This window comes from Dromaius novaehollandiae, chromosome 5 (assembly GCF_036370855.1).
Source record: "Dromaius novaehollandiae isolate bDroNov1 chromosome 5, bDroNov1.hap1, whole genome shotgun sequence".
Lineage (NCBI taxonomy): Eukaryota > Metazoa > Chordata > Aves > Casuariiformes > Dromaiidae > Dromaius > Dromaius novaehollandiae.
Window position 1 is genome coordinate 62718401 of NC_088102.1, and position 17433 is coordinate 62735833.

Genomic DNA, 17433 nt, shown 5'->3' on the forward strand with positions numbered 1-17433 from the left:
TTTCATATTTTATTAATATGTGACTGAAGTTGCCATTTCAATCATTCCACTTCACCTGCCTGTTAGCAACAATTACAGTAAAAGCAATTCTCCATTGGGGGCTGAAGCTCCACATACAGCTCTATCAGTGTACGCACTTCTAAGCCTGCTAACTCCCTCTTATGAAACATTTTCAACTAAAACGTGGGTAAAATGTGGATAGAAATGCCTGATATCAGCCCGTGGTTGCTAATTTTCTAGTATGGGAAACAAATCATACCATGCAAGAAAAATGAAATTCTAAATATTTAGTAAAGTAAAGTATTTAAGCTTTTCTTCTCTGTCTCATGCCAAGCACTTATCGTGGTGCTACACTTTGCGTAAGAATACAAGACAGAAAACAATGAACAAGTATACCTCTGAAAGTTTCAGGAAAAATTCTCATTTCCATAGTGGTTCTGAGATAAAATTTGATCAGACCACTCAGATTTCAGATTCCTTCACTGACAGTTCAGTATCTGTATATTGGGGTTTTTGCCTGGTTCCTTAAGGAACTGAGACTTGCACATCAGTAATGTCTATAAATGTTTCTGTCCAGTCAAATTAATTTCAACTAAAACTAAGAGAAAGAAAAACCCTTCAAAGACACTGAGTCCAACAGGTTTCATGAAAAAGGTGATGGCTGGGTAGAGGCAAAGACCTTATTTAGCATCTCCATGGAGCAAAAGTCACAGGCTTAACAGTATTATTAGACAAATGAGAATTCCTCACATGGAGACATTATGAGTGACAGCTACAAGAAATCTGGCTTCAGAAGTTGTATTAATCCAAAGCTATAGGTATATACCGGAGACTCCTTGCCAACCTCATACACTGTGAAGAAAATTTACAAGGTTCATTTTCTCTTGTCTACATATGTGTAGTTCTTCTCATTATCCTTATTTGGATTTCTTTATAAACAGGCAAAAGAAACACAAAAAGGTAATCTGTTTTGGACGCAAGAAGGATGGAAGTAGATGATAAAGCAGATATAATTCCTTTCCTGACCTTGCTACTGACTCGTTACATAATCCTGCAAAGCCACACTTGCGCTGCACGTGCGGTGTTCTCACCTGTACCGCAAGGTTAATATGCCTCTACCCTGGCAACACATCCCCGAGCGCCACACAAAACGTGGCATGTGAGGGTGACACCCAAGATGGGGAGCGCACTAAGGCACCACGCAAACAAAGCCTAAAACAGAAGTTGCAGCAACACATCCAGACCACGGAGGCATCTGTCACACAGGGCTCACAAGCTGTGGTCACAGCATAAATCACCAGGTGCATGCCAGGAAAAGGAGAAGACAACAGCAGAAATGACAAGCAAGCATGCATAACTCTCAGGTAGAGGAAGCTACATCAGGCAAAGCTGGAGACTCCTTTTAATCATACCCAATATAATTAAGCCTCTTCTGGCACTGTGGGAGGCTATTTCCAATGTGGTTTGTAATGCAGACAGTATCATTTTGGATAGTGGAGCATTTAAAACAATAAAGTGAAAAGAAGATCCCCTTTTGCCTCTACTCAACATTCACACACCAGCAGATATTTGGCTACTCCTCTCAAATAAATACAAAGGACTGTGTATCTTCCAGTTTCTTTATGGAAAACTAATTGCCCACTGCACAAAATGTCTAACGTCTAGCATATGATCTCTGTTATATGCACATTAATCATAGCTCTAACATTTCAGCGCACAACTTGCTAGAGTTTAACCTCTTGTTGTGCCTTTTCCTCTTTTCTGCAACCCCTCTCAAATACTTAGATTTTACTTCCCAAGACTGCCAGAACTCAGCAACAAAACAAAACCAGAAAAGCCTAACACCCAATAGAGACTAGCTTTATCATCACCATACTCCTCTCAAGCCTGCACAATGCAGATGCACAATGGGTGCAGCATGAATCAGTGCCACCACTGGCAGTCTCTGGCTTCTGGGGTCACAGGTAACATCCCATGACCAGAAAATGACGTGCTACATAGCCTTTGAAAACATTCAGCATGAGATCCTAGCTTCCAACCTGCATTTCTTAATAGCTACACTGAAAGGATTTCTTCTAAAAATACTGCTAGTTATTAAAATGACTAAGGAGGGTACTTCTTTACCTCCAAAGGATAGCACTTCTCAACCTCAGAAGGTCCCTCATGCTTCAGTTTGCCACAACTATTTATTGTGGGATACAAGGTCAGCCACTTCAGCTTGCAGGATTAGCCAGTGAACAATCCTGCCAAAACTGGAATAGGATGATGACAAATTCAGCCCAGGAATTATGAAAAGAAAGCTGGCTGGCACAAGCAGGTCAGAAACGCGTAAGACAGCAACAGCTTCATCGATGGGACCCTTCATGAGCATTTACCATTCTGGAATAGCACTGTACTACTAAGAGTGCATGTGATGTGATCTTTACCTGCAGCAAGTTGAATGTGGGCAGCATGCTTCCCTGGATTTCAAGCCTCGCTGTAGTGACCATGCCGGCAAGCACGGACCGCTTGCCCGCATCACGGACCGCATGCCTGCATCACGGACCGCATGCACATGAGCACATTACGCTGCTCCCTATGGAACACGTCTGCTTCCCTCTATTTCCAGGTGCTGACGGAAGGATCTCTGCTTGAATCTGAAATCTATTTTAGAAACATTTACAAAGAAAGTTTCTAAACGGCAGCACAGACCTGAAATCTTGATCAAATATTTATCTGCTTTATGATTATTAAAAGATAATTTACGAGGAGCTGAAAGTTTGTAAGGAAATACTGCCACTGACTTACTGACAAATTCAACTGAACCTTAATTGCCTTTTGTCCAGGCAATAACCTGGCAATGTACTGCCCAAAAACAACATCAGGTATTTGATAGCCCAATCAACAGAACTCTACAGATCATATTTCCAAATATGCAGGACTCGTATGAAAAAGGCAACAGCCACAGAAACAAGCTGAGTAAGTTTCCATAAGTATTAACTATCATGAGAATACTGAGGTAGACACTCTGTGAAGTAAAAAGGAAACAAACGCTTTTTATTTCACAAAATAAATACCTCGGGGATTATCAATAGTACATCAATCATTGTTACTCATAGACCTAGTCTAATAGAGTGAAAATAAAAAGGAAAGAATATCATAGCCATTTTGATGAAAAATAGCAATACAGCAGTGCAAAGCATCAAGTGCAAAGTCAAAAGCAAAACCATACACAAGACCATGTTTCTAATTAGTATTTGCTGCATATGCAGTCATGTATAGCATTGTTAATCCAAATGCTAGTCCACTGTAAATGCAATATTGCAAAGCTAGTTGTAAACCAAGACCCTTTGGGCTGAATTTTCATCCCAAAACACAGAGAGTTACCTTGAAGACTCCTAGCACAGTTAACTGGGTGCATTTACAATTCATCAGACAATGCACTGAAAACTTCTGTGCCTCTCATGTATTTTAAGTTTTTCTTCAGAATAATCTTTTTCAGATGAGAATGAGTTGTTCTTGCCAAAGAATGCATAAAAACTGCAAAGCGTTATGTGTTGTTTGTCACTTTGACTAGGCAGCGCAATAGTCATTCTCCTCCCTTCTCTCTCCATCACAGTAAGAAGCATCTTCAACAGAAGCTTCGTATTCTCAAAGGAGCTCATGATTAGGAAATACTGTTGATCAGAGAATTACAGTGACCCTGAACACTCTTGAAAATCCAGCCATAAGCTGTCCAAGGCTCACTGTGTATTACTACATCTATCTTCTGTGGGCCTACAGCAGCCTAATACTAAAATACAACTATTCTGTCTGTGTTCTTAAATCTTCTGTTTAAAAATCTTTGTGTTTTAGGAGAATGCAACAAACAAAACCTAGTAAGCAGAAAGTCCAGCAACTGGGTAGTCATTCTCAATGAGCTCCCAGCCACCTTACTATCTCCTTTAAATCTTGTTACCATTGATACTATTTGGCATCACTTCAATGAAATTACAGCTTTTGGAAATCATAATTTCTTGCAAGTAAAATTAATCCTCTAGGCCATAAAACCTTCCAGACCAAGCCTAGAGCTCACTGGATTTTTTTTGCCAAAAGTCTTTGTAAGATAATGTCTATTCATCAAATCTAATTTTTTCCATTCAAATGACCTCCAGACCTCCAGACTTTCACAGTAAAATTCCTGGCAAAAATGAAAGGATAGCCCCAGCCCACACCAACAAGTAACCTGAAAGTGAGGGTACCCTCCCAGAGTACTAGAAATACCCTCCTAAGGAACAAAACACACAGAACAGAGACTTGAACTTGCATATGCCACCCCCTAGGCTATTCAGATGCAGATTTCACATTATCCCAATGGAAAGACCTTGGAACTACTCCTAGTGCAAGGTGCATAGGACAGGAAACCTTCCTCCCTTCCAGTACTGCTCAGAAGAACTTCTATCCTGCAAAGCCTGAAGCATATAGCACTAAATGAATAAATAATAGCAGTAGAAGGGAAGATGGAAGGAAGGACAGAAAGAGAAGGAAGGAAGAACTTTTCATTTTGTTTACATTTCTCCTGTGCTGTTCTTTCTTGGTCTTTAAAATCTGTGAAGGATATTCCAGCCCCAAAGAAGCAATCAGGAGTTTTTCCAGCTACTTAAGCAGTGCCAGAATACCAAACTATATTACTATTTCTAGTGGCTAACATTTAAAGTGCATTGTCCAGGATGCCTCCAACATCTAGCAATGTCATGATATTTGATCTTTTTGCACTGAGATGATGACCCAGCTTCTCTAGGTACTAATATCGTATTCCATAATAAATACATCTGGCACATCAAAGAAGAATGATCCTAGTACTCTGAAAAGCCAGAGCCTCGATTAGGTGGCTCATGATAGGGTGGCTAGAGCTCTAAACAGCCAAAAATTAATATTCTCAGTTTAGACCAAATAATGAAACTTAGATTAAAAGTCACATCCACCTTGTGAACTGTGATATGACAGATACTGAACTAGCTGTAAACAGGCTTACACATACACTGGAAACAGTTTAACGAGGTAGCACACAGCTCATTAGAGACTGAACTGCACTGCTCCTCAAAGGATTAAATCATTTCTGCATTTTTGATGTCACCGTACTGCTTTCAATATCTGTGTTAGCTCATATGCAGCTAGCCAAGGTGCATCTCTACTGCACTGCAGTATGCAGCATGGTCTTACCACAGAGATCAAACACAGAAGATATTTAACCAATACTAAACCAAGTAGAGCTACAGGGTTCTCCATATCTACATCACAGCATAGATTTAGTTATATGCACTATGCAGAGAGATATGAACTCTACATTAAGGATGAGTAACAAAAGTGTTAAAAGCTAGCATTATTCCTGGGCAAGTACAAAAACTTTCTCTAAAACTTTCTACTTCACCTTTAAAATCTACAGCAACAGCCAGTGAAAAGACTTAAAATTCAGTAACTTGGAAGAATCTATTATCAGGGTCAGATTCAGATGTAGAGACATCTTTAATGTTATTTAATGTTGCTCTGCAGATGCAGTGTCCCAGAAGATTAATTATTTCCCCATATACCTAACCTGAAGTTTCAGGTAGGCAAATACGAGTTCAAGCAATCCCTTGGTCTGCAAAAGTTTGTTTAAATTCTTACTCCTGGCTTGAGTCTTGGGATTTATACCAGCCAGAAATAGTGGGATGCATTGCAGGGTAGAGTAAGCATCTCAGTTTTCCAGTTGCCAACTCTGCCTGACCTGAGCAGTTCATCCAAGTCATCATCCAGACAAGTTACCTATTTTTTAGTTTCTGTGATATATCCAGTAATTTCTCAAATTTTCAGAAAGGAAAATTACAACATGTTCTTGCGATATATTTTTGTTATTACAGACCAATGAAAATGCTGCTGTACCGGTATTGGTTAGCAACAAACTACCTTGGAAAAAACGGAGACCAATTTTCCTTACACTTTCTCCAGTGGCACAGCTACCGCCTGAGGGAAATACTGAGCCTTTGACTTTATTCGTTTTGCTTTTAAACTGATACCAAATTTGAAAGACAGAACAATTCTGATCTCTTCCTTAAATGTGGATCATATCCTGATGTATCTGTATTTTACTTGCAGATAAATTTCCAACTTAAGACATCATTTCAAGTTAATCAAGGAATTTCCTCATCTTGTAATTTCCCACCTGCAGGTAGTTCAAATTGTGATTACAATTAAAATTACCATTAAAAACGTCACACTGTGGCTTCATTACCTGTGTCAAATGAGTTATATTAATTATGAATTATAATATTCATAGATTTGTGTCAACATGCACCTCAACAGGAAGCAGGAGATTTCCAGCGAAATCTTCAATTCAAGACTTAATTGGGTAAAAATCTGAGAACTCCAGCTAAATCTCTATGTCTTGAAAGAAAGACTTGGCCACTCACATAGTCAAGAGAACAAACATAAGGATGTCACTCAAACAAACAAAGAAAAGTGCTCTGCCACATTCATATTAACATATTATAGACTGCTTTCCATTATTCGTTCAACTGAAACATGAGCTCAGAAAAGGTCTTGCAACCAATCCAATTCCCTTCTAAGTCAACGGAAAGGCTCTTGTGGCACCTCTTAGTGACTCCTTCCTGCATGCACCCACTCAACTGCATGTAAAGCAGACTGTGGTGTTAGACACTGCAGCATTTCTGTCTCAGGATATAAGGATAGTAGTCTGACTGCACAGAATCAGCACCCAAGGTTTGCAAAGTTCTTGTACTGACAGGAGCAGCTGCTATCCTCTGCTGCATAAGGCCCTACTGCATTTCCCCAAAGGAAGTGTCTCCCTCTAAGGATACATAATAATGCCATAATCTCCCAATTTATTAGCAACCCCAAAAAAAGAAAGCCTCTTCTGCTGTAACCAGTGAAAGGGACAAGCAAGGATGTATTTCAGCTTCCTATTAATGTAGAAGAAGAAAATGCATGCACATCTAGTAAATAATTTAATTTCAGAGCAAATTGAGCCTTTAAAGACTTTTAGAAAAGTCACAAAGCTACAGAATATAGACATGCACTAAAATTATCCAATAGATGACCCACTGTACACCCATGGTTACTGAACACATATAAAGCAAAAAAAAACTATGTTAATATCAAGTGTTAGATGGAACAGAGCTCTGCAAACAGGCATAAATCAGCTATGTCAGCAAAAGCATCTGGTTTCATCTTTTATCAAGTGTCCTCGCCTATTCCATTACTCCAGTCTTTCGCCTGCTCCCAGAGTTACCTTTGCACTCTCTACCCACCCTTCTTTGATAGCATACTTCCAAATCCATTAAAGTCACCATCCTCTTCTTTCCTGCTTTCTTAGGACCAGAATAGACAGTCAAAAGAAGCTGATGATCATATGTCTATAACAAAACTGAAAGTAACGATAAGCTTGCCAACAATCACCCTGATCTCTTTGCTTGTATTCTCTGTCCCTATCTTCTACCTGTCTTCTAAGCTGTAAATTCTTCAAATTGAGAACTGTCTTCCCATATATCTGCATAGCCTTAGCATAATGCAAATAGAGCCCAGAAAGAAGTCTTCAAAACTTGCTGGTATTGCCCTGCCACTACTGTGAGATACAGGAGGTTGCAAAACTGTGGGAGAACGGTTCTTCAGTTTCTCACTGACACCCATTTGCATGACACAGACTATCACCGATAAGAGCATCCCCCGAACTAAACGGCAAGGATGCATCTCCTAATCCTGATTACTGGCCATCATATAATGCAGTGACACAAGCTTTAGCAATAAATAATACAAAATAAACACCATTTTTAACATTGCATCCTTACAGCAATTTATCTTGGAATAATCTGCTGCAGGTACTGAAATTATTCTCAATAACCTGCAAGAAAATAACTTCAACTTTGAAAAACTGCAAACGGTACTATCTACTGAAGTAATACAACAAGAACCTGGGATGGATTTATTTAAAAATTGCAAGCAATAAAATACAAATTAAAAAGAAAACAGAGAAATATATCTTCTATAGGCACCACAGAGCTGGCAAGATAGAATTCTATGTTCATGAATAAGCTGAAAGTGGGGAAAGAGAGAAAGAAACAGAAGAGAGTCAAGGAGCACAAAAAACAGGGACAAAACAGCAAGAGCCAATCTATATACATAAAGAGAAATAACAGAAAAGCATGAATTAGAAAATAAAACAGGATAAGCCATCAGTACGGGAAGAAAAGGAACAAGGAGGAAGTGTGAAAAGAATCCAGCTCTCTAAAATGTCAATTTTTAGTTACTAATAGAAAGTACCACCTTCCAGAGAAGCGGCTTCGTGCATGTCTAAATGAAAGCAGCTTTAAGGGAAGTTCAAACCCTCAGGCATAGGAGAGGAAACTGTCTGACTCAGGCAACTGCAAGAAGAGACATAAAATTTCATATCCACTTTCTGTCTGCAGTCAAAATCTGGCACAGATGGCTTGTAAATGATTGTCACTATCAGAAACTCATTGGCCTGTTTGAAATGAGTCGTTAGTCTCAGTCTGGATGTTGATGTTGTAAAGGTAGTCGGGGGGTACAGTACTATAGGACAGTTGGTACAGCCACTTATTTGTCATCTTGCCCAAAGCATACCCTGCAACAGGTGGCAAAGTCCCTTCAGCCTCTCCATCACCCCCCGATTTAAACCCACCTGCGGCACTACACAAGGCACAAGAAGACTAGGTTTCACCTCCAGCTCTCTCACTGATCTCCCTTGAGCCCTGTCCCATTTCCATTTAAGCCAACTCCCCACAACTTCAACTGGTCTCTATTTCCCCTACTTGTAAAATTGAAGTAACACTTTATTTTCCTCCGCTCTCTTTTCTGCCTGGTTGATCTAGGCTATCAGCTTCAGGGTAGCAATTGTCTCTGATGATGTGCGTGTACAGTCTGACAACGCTGATGCCGAATCTTTATGCACTGTAACGCTAAGGCCCTGCATAAGGGGACAGATCCTCATTAAGGGAGAGCTTAACAGCACACGACTTGGCTAATTTTATACATCACAATAACCTGAGAGAAGACAGCCTAATTCAGAGCACAGCAGACACATGCTCTTTGTACCCTGTTCTTTAGAAAAAGCAGCTCTCTTATAAATTATCAATGCCATTCCCCACAGCAGGCAGCTGACAGAGAGCCTGCCTGCACTGCGATGTACTCACAGTCTCTAACAGCACCTTGCAGAGGGGGTGAGCATTTTACCTGTATTGCTGCCCTTAGAATACTGAGGCATAAAGACAAATAATATACCAATATTTCAAATAAATGCATAGAAACAAGTTTTGGACACCTCTGGTCTTCAAGTAAATTCTTGTTCCAGAACTTGTTTACACACTGCACCTTCGGAAATCTTACCTACTCTAACTGCCGTGATTCATGACTCTACAACACAGCACTGCCCCAGCACAATTTTCACCCAACTGTAATCCTTCACCTTGCAAACAAATAACTAGAGACTGTTTATAGCTGTGATATCTAAGCACCCAACCTAAAACTTCAAAGCAAATACATAAAAACTACAAAAAAAGAGAATAAAAATACAACAAATAAAATAATGTATATTATTACTCATATCAAGATGTATTATGCCGCTGTGCATGCACATTGTATATTTGGCTTTATCTATTGCCTTCCACTCAAATTGCCAGATCCCCTGCTGCACAGTTCACAAGTTCCTGTTGGGCTACTGTTTGTACAAACCCGAAGTTTCAGGAGAATTACATTGACGCTTTATAGAAAACTCAGGGGACTTGGGGCAAGTTTATTCCTATACGTACTGCACTTTCAGCTGACAATGTTTATTTATTTCTCATTAAACAGATTATATGTTTTTATAAATGCTGCTTTAGAACTTATACTACTAAGATGTATTTTTAAAGAACCAGGTAAGAATAACAATAGGGACTGAGGCCTTATTCTGAAAAAATGAACAGATGCTTTTATCTTAAGTAGCAACAGTTTCATTTAACTATAGTTACGCAGTGTGAGGAATGTGCTTGCTCACCTAAGGCATATCAGCAAAAAGCAAAAATGATTATGTTAATTTCAGAAATTCTATAAATTTAAAATGAGTTCAGTAAAATGATCTGAAACATATTTGTGAGCTAAAAAACTAAACTCCTGTGAATTTGGAATGATTCTGGTCAAATTGCACTTAGTATTTTCTACTGAAAACTACAAAGGGATATGCAATCAAAATTATTACTGTGCACACGAGCATAATTTCTAAAGGAGCTACATCTTACTAGCACAAGGAGCCTTTCTTTTGGTGTGTGAGCTGCAACTGATTTTTTAGCCAAGTTCTAAACTTTTTTGATTCTCTATAATAAAGGATAGAAAGGTTGTCAAAATAGGCTCAATTAGAAAAAAATCTGTTTGCACCTCATATAGTTTCATATGAGTAAGTGCTCAATCGTATAGTTGAATTCTGTCTATGAAATAGTTTAATGAAAAGAAACGTAACATACTTGCTCTTAAAGCATCATTCTCAATTGTATTTCCCATCACAGGAGAAATTCAAATCTCATACTGGGAGTATTAGCGATTCAAAAGCAGCGCACAGAAGAAAAGGGTTTTAGGGCAAAATGACGAAACAGTGCAAACTCTGTTCCACAAAAAAAAGCTAGCACTGGCACTGAAAGAAGTGTCTAGTACTTCTTTTCTAAATTCACCCAAAATGTTTTTAGTGTCTTAAAACTGACATATATAAATCTGTTTTGTGAGTTTTGGACATGCAGGTGGATTGCTCAGTGATTCGTGCAAGATGCATGCAAAATTGATTCTCTCTGGCTCATTTGACTCGTAAGGACATGTATATATGTATGTGACATTTTACTAAAGAAACAGCACTTCTCTGCTTGAATTAATTCAGGTATATATTTGCATGTACACCTAATTAGACTGCTAAAAGGAACAATACAAGTTTAGGAGTCATGCCACCATTTTAAAGGCCATGCCAAATTGAAGCAGTTTCCCCAAGCTCAGAGAAGGGCTTGCAGCATTTGCTAGCACACTGTATATCAACAAAGCTCAGGATACGTCACATACTTCTTTACGGACTTTAGCATGCCAAATATCCCGTGCTACGTCCCCCAAGCTAGTGCTGACGTTGCTGGCTGTCACATGCCACCCAGGCCATAAAGGAGGTGGAAAATAGGCCTCTGAGATTTAAGAGTCAGCAAGCCTTGAAATCACTACAGCAAACAGGAGTTCAAAGCAACAGAGCAGATCAATCAAGGGGCATTTGCTCCCAGAGAGATCAAGTATTCCTAGGTGTGCACAGACACCAGGCCTCCCCCACACCATGCGTGTTTCACTTCTGGAAAAGATTGAGTTTTGACCTAATTGACTAATAAAATGTTTTTGTATATAATCACAGTCACATATTCATTTAGAGACTCATGTTTCCTGGGTAAATACATTTAGGGTATCCTGGAGTATACTGAAAACTAGCAAGTTCAATAAGATTTATAAGCACATACCTCCAACTCTGGAATTAGCTTTCTATAAACAGAAAAAAAGTCATCTTCTTTGAGAAAAATTAAAATATGCTAGAAACCTAAACAAAACGACTTTGAGGAGGAGGAGCTGGGTTTGTTTGCCTTTTGGTTGGGAGGGGCAGGGGTTCCATAGTAGTTGCTGGCCATACACATAAGGTATGGCCTGGCTGATCTAGGCTCTCAGCTTCAGGGTAACAATTGCCTCTAGTTCCAAAGGGAACATTCATGGAGAATATTAATTTAGAAAAATTGTGAGAATCATCAGATCTGTGTTTCTCTGGAGATCTACCATTTTGAACCTCCTTGCTTCTCTGACCTGCGCTGCACAGAAACAGTCAGACAGGATGCTTTGTTTCCTTTTCAGAAAAAGTATACTACAAATCCCCTAAGCAAAGTTACAGTACTAGCCTCTACACAGCCCCGTGTAGAGGGAAAAAACCTACACAGCTCTGTGTAGAGGGAAAAAACAAGAAAACAGTTAAGCTGCTGCAGGGAAAAGAGTAATGGAACAGCTGTTCTTACGGTATTTATGCCTTCATTACATGGCTTCAAACTGCATAAGAATGCATCAGCTTGTCATTTCTGAAGCTTTATTGCCAATTCCTTGCATTTTTTTAAAACACATGCTCTGAAAGGGCTGTTAAAGAGTCACTGGCAATATTCCTAGGTTCACTATAATCAGTTTCATTTCTGATTCTTATATTGATTAGAACTATCATGCATACAGATTAAAAAGACCTTCACTTGTGTATCCATCATTCTAGTTTAGTCTATATTAGGGAATGATTTATTTGTGTTTATGTTGCACTCAACATCTGGTCACTACAACTACTGTTGTTGAGAATGGGGCAAAACACAACTCCTGCTTGAACAGGTACCTTTGTTTTAAAACATACTCTGTAATTTTTTTAATTGATGAATCTCTACCAAAAATAATTGATCTACATTAACTATGTTTTTATTTGCAAGCAAGTAAATGAAGCAAGCATATTTTGCTGCATTATCTATTTATTTTTGCAATACTTCAGTTTAAAAAAAAACCTAAATAAACTGTTAAAATCGGTACAGATAGTAGATTCGGCAATTGCTTTATTACTGTTCCACAGCAGAGCTCACCCTGCCCTGAGACGTATGTTCTTTGGCTCCCTCTCTCCTACCTACCGACAAGTCACAAAATGTTTTCATACATCAGCAGCAAACGCTGCTACTCGGAGATGCGCGGAGCGCGCACGGAGAGGGCACCCTAAAGCACCCTAAAGGCGTTGCGAGGCGAGCGAGGGAGAGCGCAGCTCCCTCGCGCGCCCCTGCGCCGGCCGCAGGGCGAGCACGGGCAGCACGCACGGCCCGGCCTGGCCCCGCGGCCGGCTCGGCGGCGGCCGCCGCTGCCCGGCGCCCTCTGACGCACGGAGCTCTCCAGCAGGAGCCGCGGCGCGGCGGCGCCCGTAGCTTATGGCAACCGCGGAGCCAATGGCAGCCGCCCGCCGCGGCGCTGCCATGGCGATGCCTCATGGCGGCGGCTCCGCAGCCGCGGCCGCTCCGCGCCCCGAGGAAGCGGGGGCCCGGCCGCGCCCCCGCCATGCCTGGGCTCCCCGGCCGCGCTGCGCGACGGGCCCGGCGCTGCGCTGCGGGAGGCACCCGCTGTACCGCCGGGTCCCACCGGCCGAGGGGCGACGGCCGCCAGCGCAACGGCCCCGCGGCCCTCGGCGGCGCGCGGCGCCTACGGCCGAGCGGCGGAAAAAGCTCTCCCGCGCGGAGCGCGAGCGCGTCTCCCGCGGCTCCGCAGCCGCTGCCCGCGGCCGAGGGGCCCCCCGTCCCCTCCCGCAGCGGGCCCGGCAGCCCGCCCGCAGGGACCAGTCTCCCTGAACTTCACGGCGCAGCATCGGCCCAAAGTTTGGAGGCGGGGGCGGGGGCCACCGCCGGGCACCCCCTGCGAGAGGACCCGCGAGGCGCGAGGCACGGAGCCGGCCCCGGGGATGGCTCCCGGCAGCGGGACCCGGCCGCCTCCCCGCGCCCTGCCCCGGGCAGGGTCCAGCCGTCCCGGCCCCGCCACCGAAACACGGGCGCCGAGAGCCAAGCTGCCGCAGCCGGCCGAGGGGAAGGGGCTCAGACCCAGGAGCAGCCGGCGCGGGCGGAGAGCCCCCTCCCCTCGGCCGCCCACCACCATCCCCCGGTGCCCCGTACCTGTAAGGGATCCAGTCCGCCTGGTACCTTGAAGTCATCTCTCCCCGGCGGCGGTGCCCGGAGCCGAGCGGGGGGACGAGGCCGCTGCTGCCCGAGTCGGAGCCCGCCACGGCGCGGGCAGCATTCTCCGTCCAGGGCGAGGGCGGACAGGGCGCCGGTTATCCCGGCAGCGGCCGCAGAAACATCCCCCCGGGGAGGGCTCCCAGCGCCGGGCTGGGCTGCATGGGGAGGGGGGCGCGGGGGGCAGCGGGAGGCGGCTCCCAGCCCTCCCTCCCTGCCCAGGAGCGGCGGCAGAGACGGGGACCGGAGCGGGGCGGCGCAGGGAGGGGCGGAGAAAGGGCCGCCGGCGGGCAGCGAAAGGCAGGGCAGCAGCAGCGCCGCGTCCCCGCTGCCGCTACCCGCCCGCCCCCCCGCTGCCTCTGTCGCTGCCGGCGCGCTGAGGCATCGCCCGGGCGAGGCGGGCCGCGCCGGGCCCGCCCCTGCCCCGTCAGCCGCGCCGCCACTGACTCACGGCCAGCGCCTGCCCCGGCACTGGGCATGTGCGGGCCGCTGCGGCCGCCGAGGGCCCGCCGACGCCGCTGGGGGGCCCCGCGGGGCGGCCGCCGGCAGCGCATCATGGCGGCGTGGCCGGGCGGCGGTAGCGCGAGGCGCCTAACGGTCGGGCCGGCGGCGGCGCGAGGCGCGTAACGGTCGAGCGACAGTGGCGCGAGGCGCCTAACAGCCGGGCCGGCGGCAGTGGCGCGAGGCGGTTGGGGGAGGGGGGGAAGGGGGCGAGCACAGTTAACGGTTCCAGCAAATCGAGCCCCCCTGGCTGAGGAGTCCCGGGCTGGTGTGTGGCAGTAGAGCTCCACCGCGCCATTAAGGAAATAAAAGTCACGCTTCCTGTATTCCCACCACCGACCAGCACCTCAGAGTCACACGGACCCATTTGAAAACGGGGGCTTTAATCCACTGACACCTGGCCCTGCGTGACCACCAAACACCATCAGCTACCCCAGGGCAACCGCAAGGAAGAGTTCACGCCGGCACAGGAGAAGGCAGGCAGGTGGGTGCTGGCCACCGAGGGAGCATGGCCAGCGCTCTCCCCCAGCCCTCCCAAGCTTTCTGCCTGCACCTTTCTTTCCATTACAGGCCACTAGATACTTATCCCAGCAAAACCAGCTCCACTCCAGTTCCTCAGCCACGAGCAGAAGCAAAACCCACTGAAATTACTAACTGTACCACGTAAGTCCCTCCTCCTCTTCCCCCCCATAGGGTCTCAATCTGTATACATACATAAATAATCCATGGCCTGGTAGAAAAAAAAAAAAAGAAAAAACCGGCAAGGTGAAGAAGGAAGGAAGGAATGAAAGATAGGAATTAATGAAAAATAAAATCTCTGCCTATCTCTATTCTGAATTATCTCAATCTGGTCCCTAATATTTGGATAATTTTTTATAGGTAATGGTTGTACTGTGTATGGAGGAGAGACTTGAAGAAAAAGACTATTACACAGTAGCTGAAGTCACCTTTCCACACAAAACAGGCATTGTACAATAAGCAGTCAAACAGTTAAGTCTGGCACAAGTTGCAACTGGAAAAGACTAAGACAGAGTGAGATGTAAGTGAGAGATGTGACTTGCTAACCCATCCCCAAATTGTCACATTACTCCTCTGCTTGATGGTGTGAACTCATGGAAGAAGTGTACAGTACAGGTTATCTCCTTTCAAAGTACTGCAAAATTAGAAGAAACAAATGATTAAGAGTAGGGAAGGATGCACATCTGAGCAGAAAATGGAAAAACTGTTTATCTGAGAAAATAGAGACAGGGAGTTTTAGAATAAGCCATCTAGAAATAGTAGAACAGAACAGTAGAACAAAGAACTTCCATTCTCCTGATTTTATAACAAGGAGGCACTTATTAAATTAAAAACAGATTAAAGGAAATACTTTTTTCCTCACAACAGAACTGGATAGTAGTAGGGCTCCCTACGAAAGAACATGGTTGGGGCCAGGAATCCAGCAATAGTCCAGAAGATGGGATGCTTAACACATACCAGTAATGTTACCATATCATTTGTTATCACAAACTTTTGAAAGGCTGTTTTGTTTTCAACCCAGAAACCGAAATGAGAGCTAACATTATGGAAGAATTATCCCACATTTATGTGCTAGAATGTAATCTGCTGCTTTCTTGACTAGCCTCAGACACTGGGCTTGACAGATCACAGATCCCACCTGGCACATTCTGCAACTGTAAAACAAGCAGCACCCCTGCTGGGGAGTGTTACTAGCCCAGATGCCCATCTCCCAGTACCATGCTGCATGCTTTTTAACCATGGCCATTTATTGAGGCTTCTGTAGAAAAGAGAAAAGAGAAAACAAGAGTTTCTTGTCTTCAGAGTCAAAAGCTCTCAAGATTGATGAGTAGAATATATATTTTCAAAAAGCCTTAAGTAAAAGGTCTGATAGATGAGCTAACACACATCAAAAAGATCCCTCTGAACCTTTGAGCTATTTGAATCATGGAAGTGTGTACTGTCATTTAAACAGCCCAAGACCAAGTCTGCATTCACAAATAAAAAGCACAGAGAGTCATTAGACATTCAAAATGAAGATTGCCAGGATGTCCTGGAAGATAGGGTGCACACAGCATAATATCCATCTGGGGTGAGCTGATAACACAGGAAAAGAAATACCAGGAAAGTCATAGGACAGAAACAAAAGGAAAACAAGTTATCTTTTCTTTGATATGTTACCTGTCCCTAACCCTCCTCTTACCTATATCCTCAACCCTCTTCCTCATCCTCCCCAAGCCTGATCCTCCGTTACCCTTTCACTGTCTCAGGTCACACACCTCTATACCACCTAACTCTCCAGCTTTGGTTCTTTCTCTCTGGCAATACCCTGCCTCAGTCTCTGGAGTGGGTGAGCTGAGCTGAGCAGAAGTGGGAGCCATGCTAACCGCATGACAGCAGGGCCGCACACTTGTAACTCAGAACAATGTCCTGAGTCACCAGCCTCCTATAATGTCACCCTGCTTTGTCTCCATGACACACTGAGTTAACTTGGAACAACAGAGCAAGAGTTAAAGAGAAATCCTTACTGGTAGGATGATCAAGGTGCTCATTTTGCTGTGTAACAAGCCTCAAGATTGCCCTTGAGGTGCAGGAGCATTCACTCACACTTCTGATAATTTTCAGCAGCTCAGCACAGATCTGGCTTTTGTAGGTGCCAGTTTCCCTGAGTATTACTACTACAAAAACTAGGAAAAAATATCTGTAGGTAACAAATAATCCTTATACGTAATGACAATTTCTAGGTGCTATCTGTAAAGAGGACTGTACCCCTCAAAAGTCATGCTAAATTAGTTTCAGTTATCAAGCTAATGGGCAAGATAGACTTTTAGATAGAAAACCCAATATTTTAAAGGTTAAATGACATACAGACAAAACAGGTGAAAGCAGCAACGCAGGTTCAAACCCAGCTCCTCCATTGCCAAACCTGTCTCACTGAGTACCGTCTTTCTCTATGTATAGTGTGCTGCCTTACCAATTATTCCTATTTTGTTCTCTATATCAAGTGTGTCCTACTAATACATTTTGTGATTGAGCTGATGAATAATACAACACAGCTTTGTCTAACAGCTGAAAACACCTGCATTTGCCACTGAAAGCCTTCTGGCAATCTGGGCAGAGAGCATGACATCAAAGCACAAAGACTGTTGAAAGGGAGTGGGAAGAACCTAAGCAAGCTGTAAAATAAGGAACA

The 17433-nt window shown here is 43.8% G+C and overlaps 1 protein-coding gene across 2 annotated transcripts in view; it reads right to left on the reverse strand.

Annotated features, from left to right (window-relative positions):
- TUB (TUB bipartite transcription factor) overlaps nt 1-17433 on the reverse strand; it is a 174958-nt gene that overhangs the window by 60601 nt on the left and 96924 nt on the right. Inside the window, exon 1 of one of the 2 annotated variants that reach the window (XM_026104388.2) lies at nt 13683-14178. The exons of the other annotated variant lie outside the window; for it this stretch is intronic. Within the exon in view, the coding sequence (XP_025960173.2) occupies nt 13683-13720 (38 nt within the window). The 5' untranslated portion in view covers nt 13721-14178. Of the gene's footprint in view, nt 1-13682; nt 14179-17433 lie in introns of those variants that run through there. 2 annotated transcript variants of the gene reach the window in all.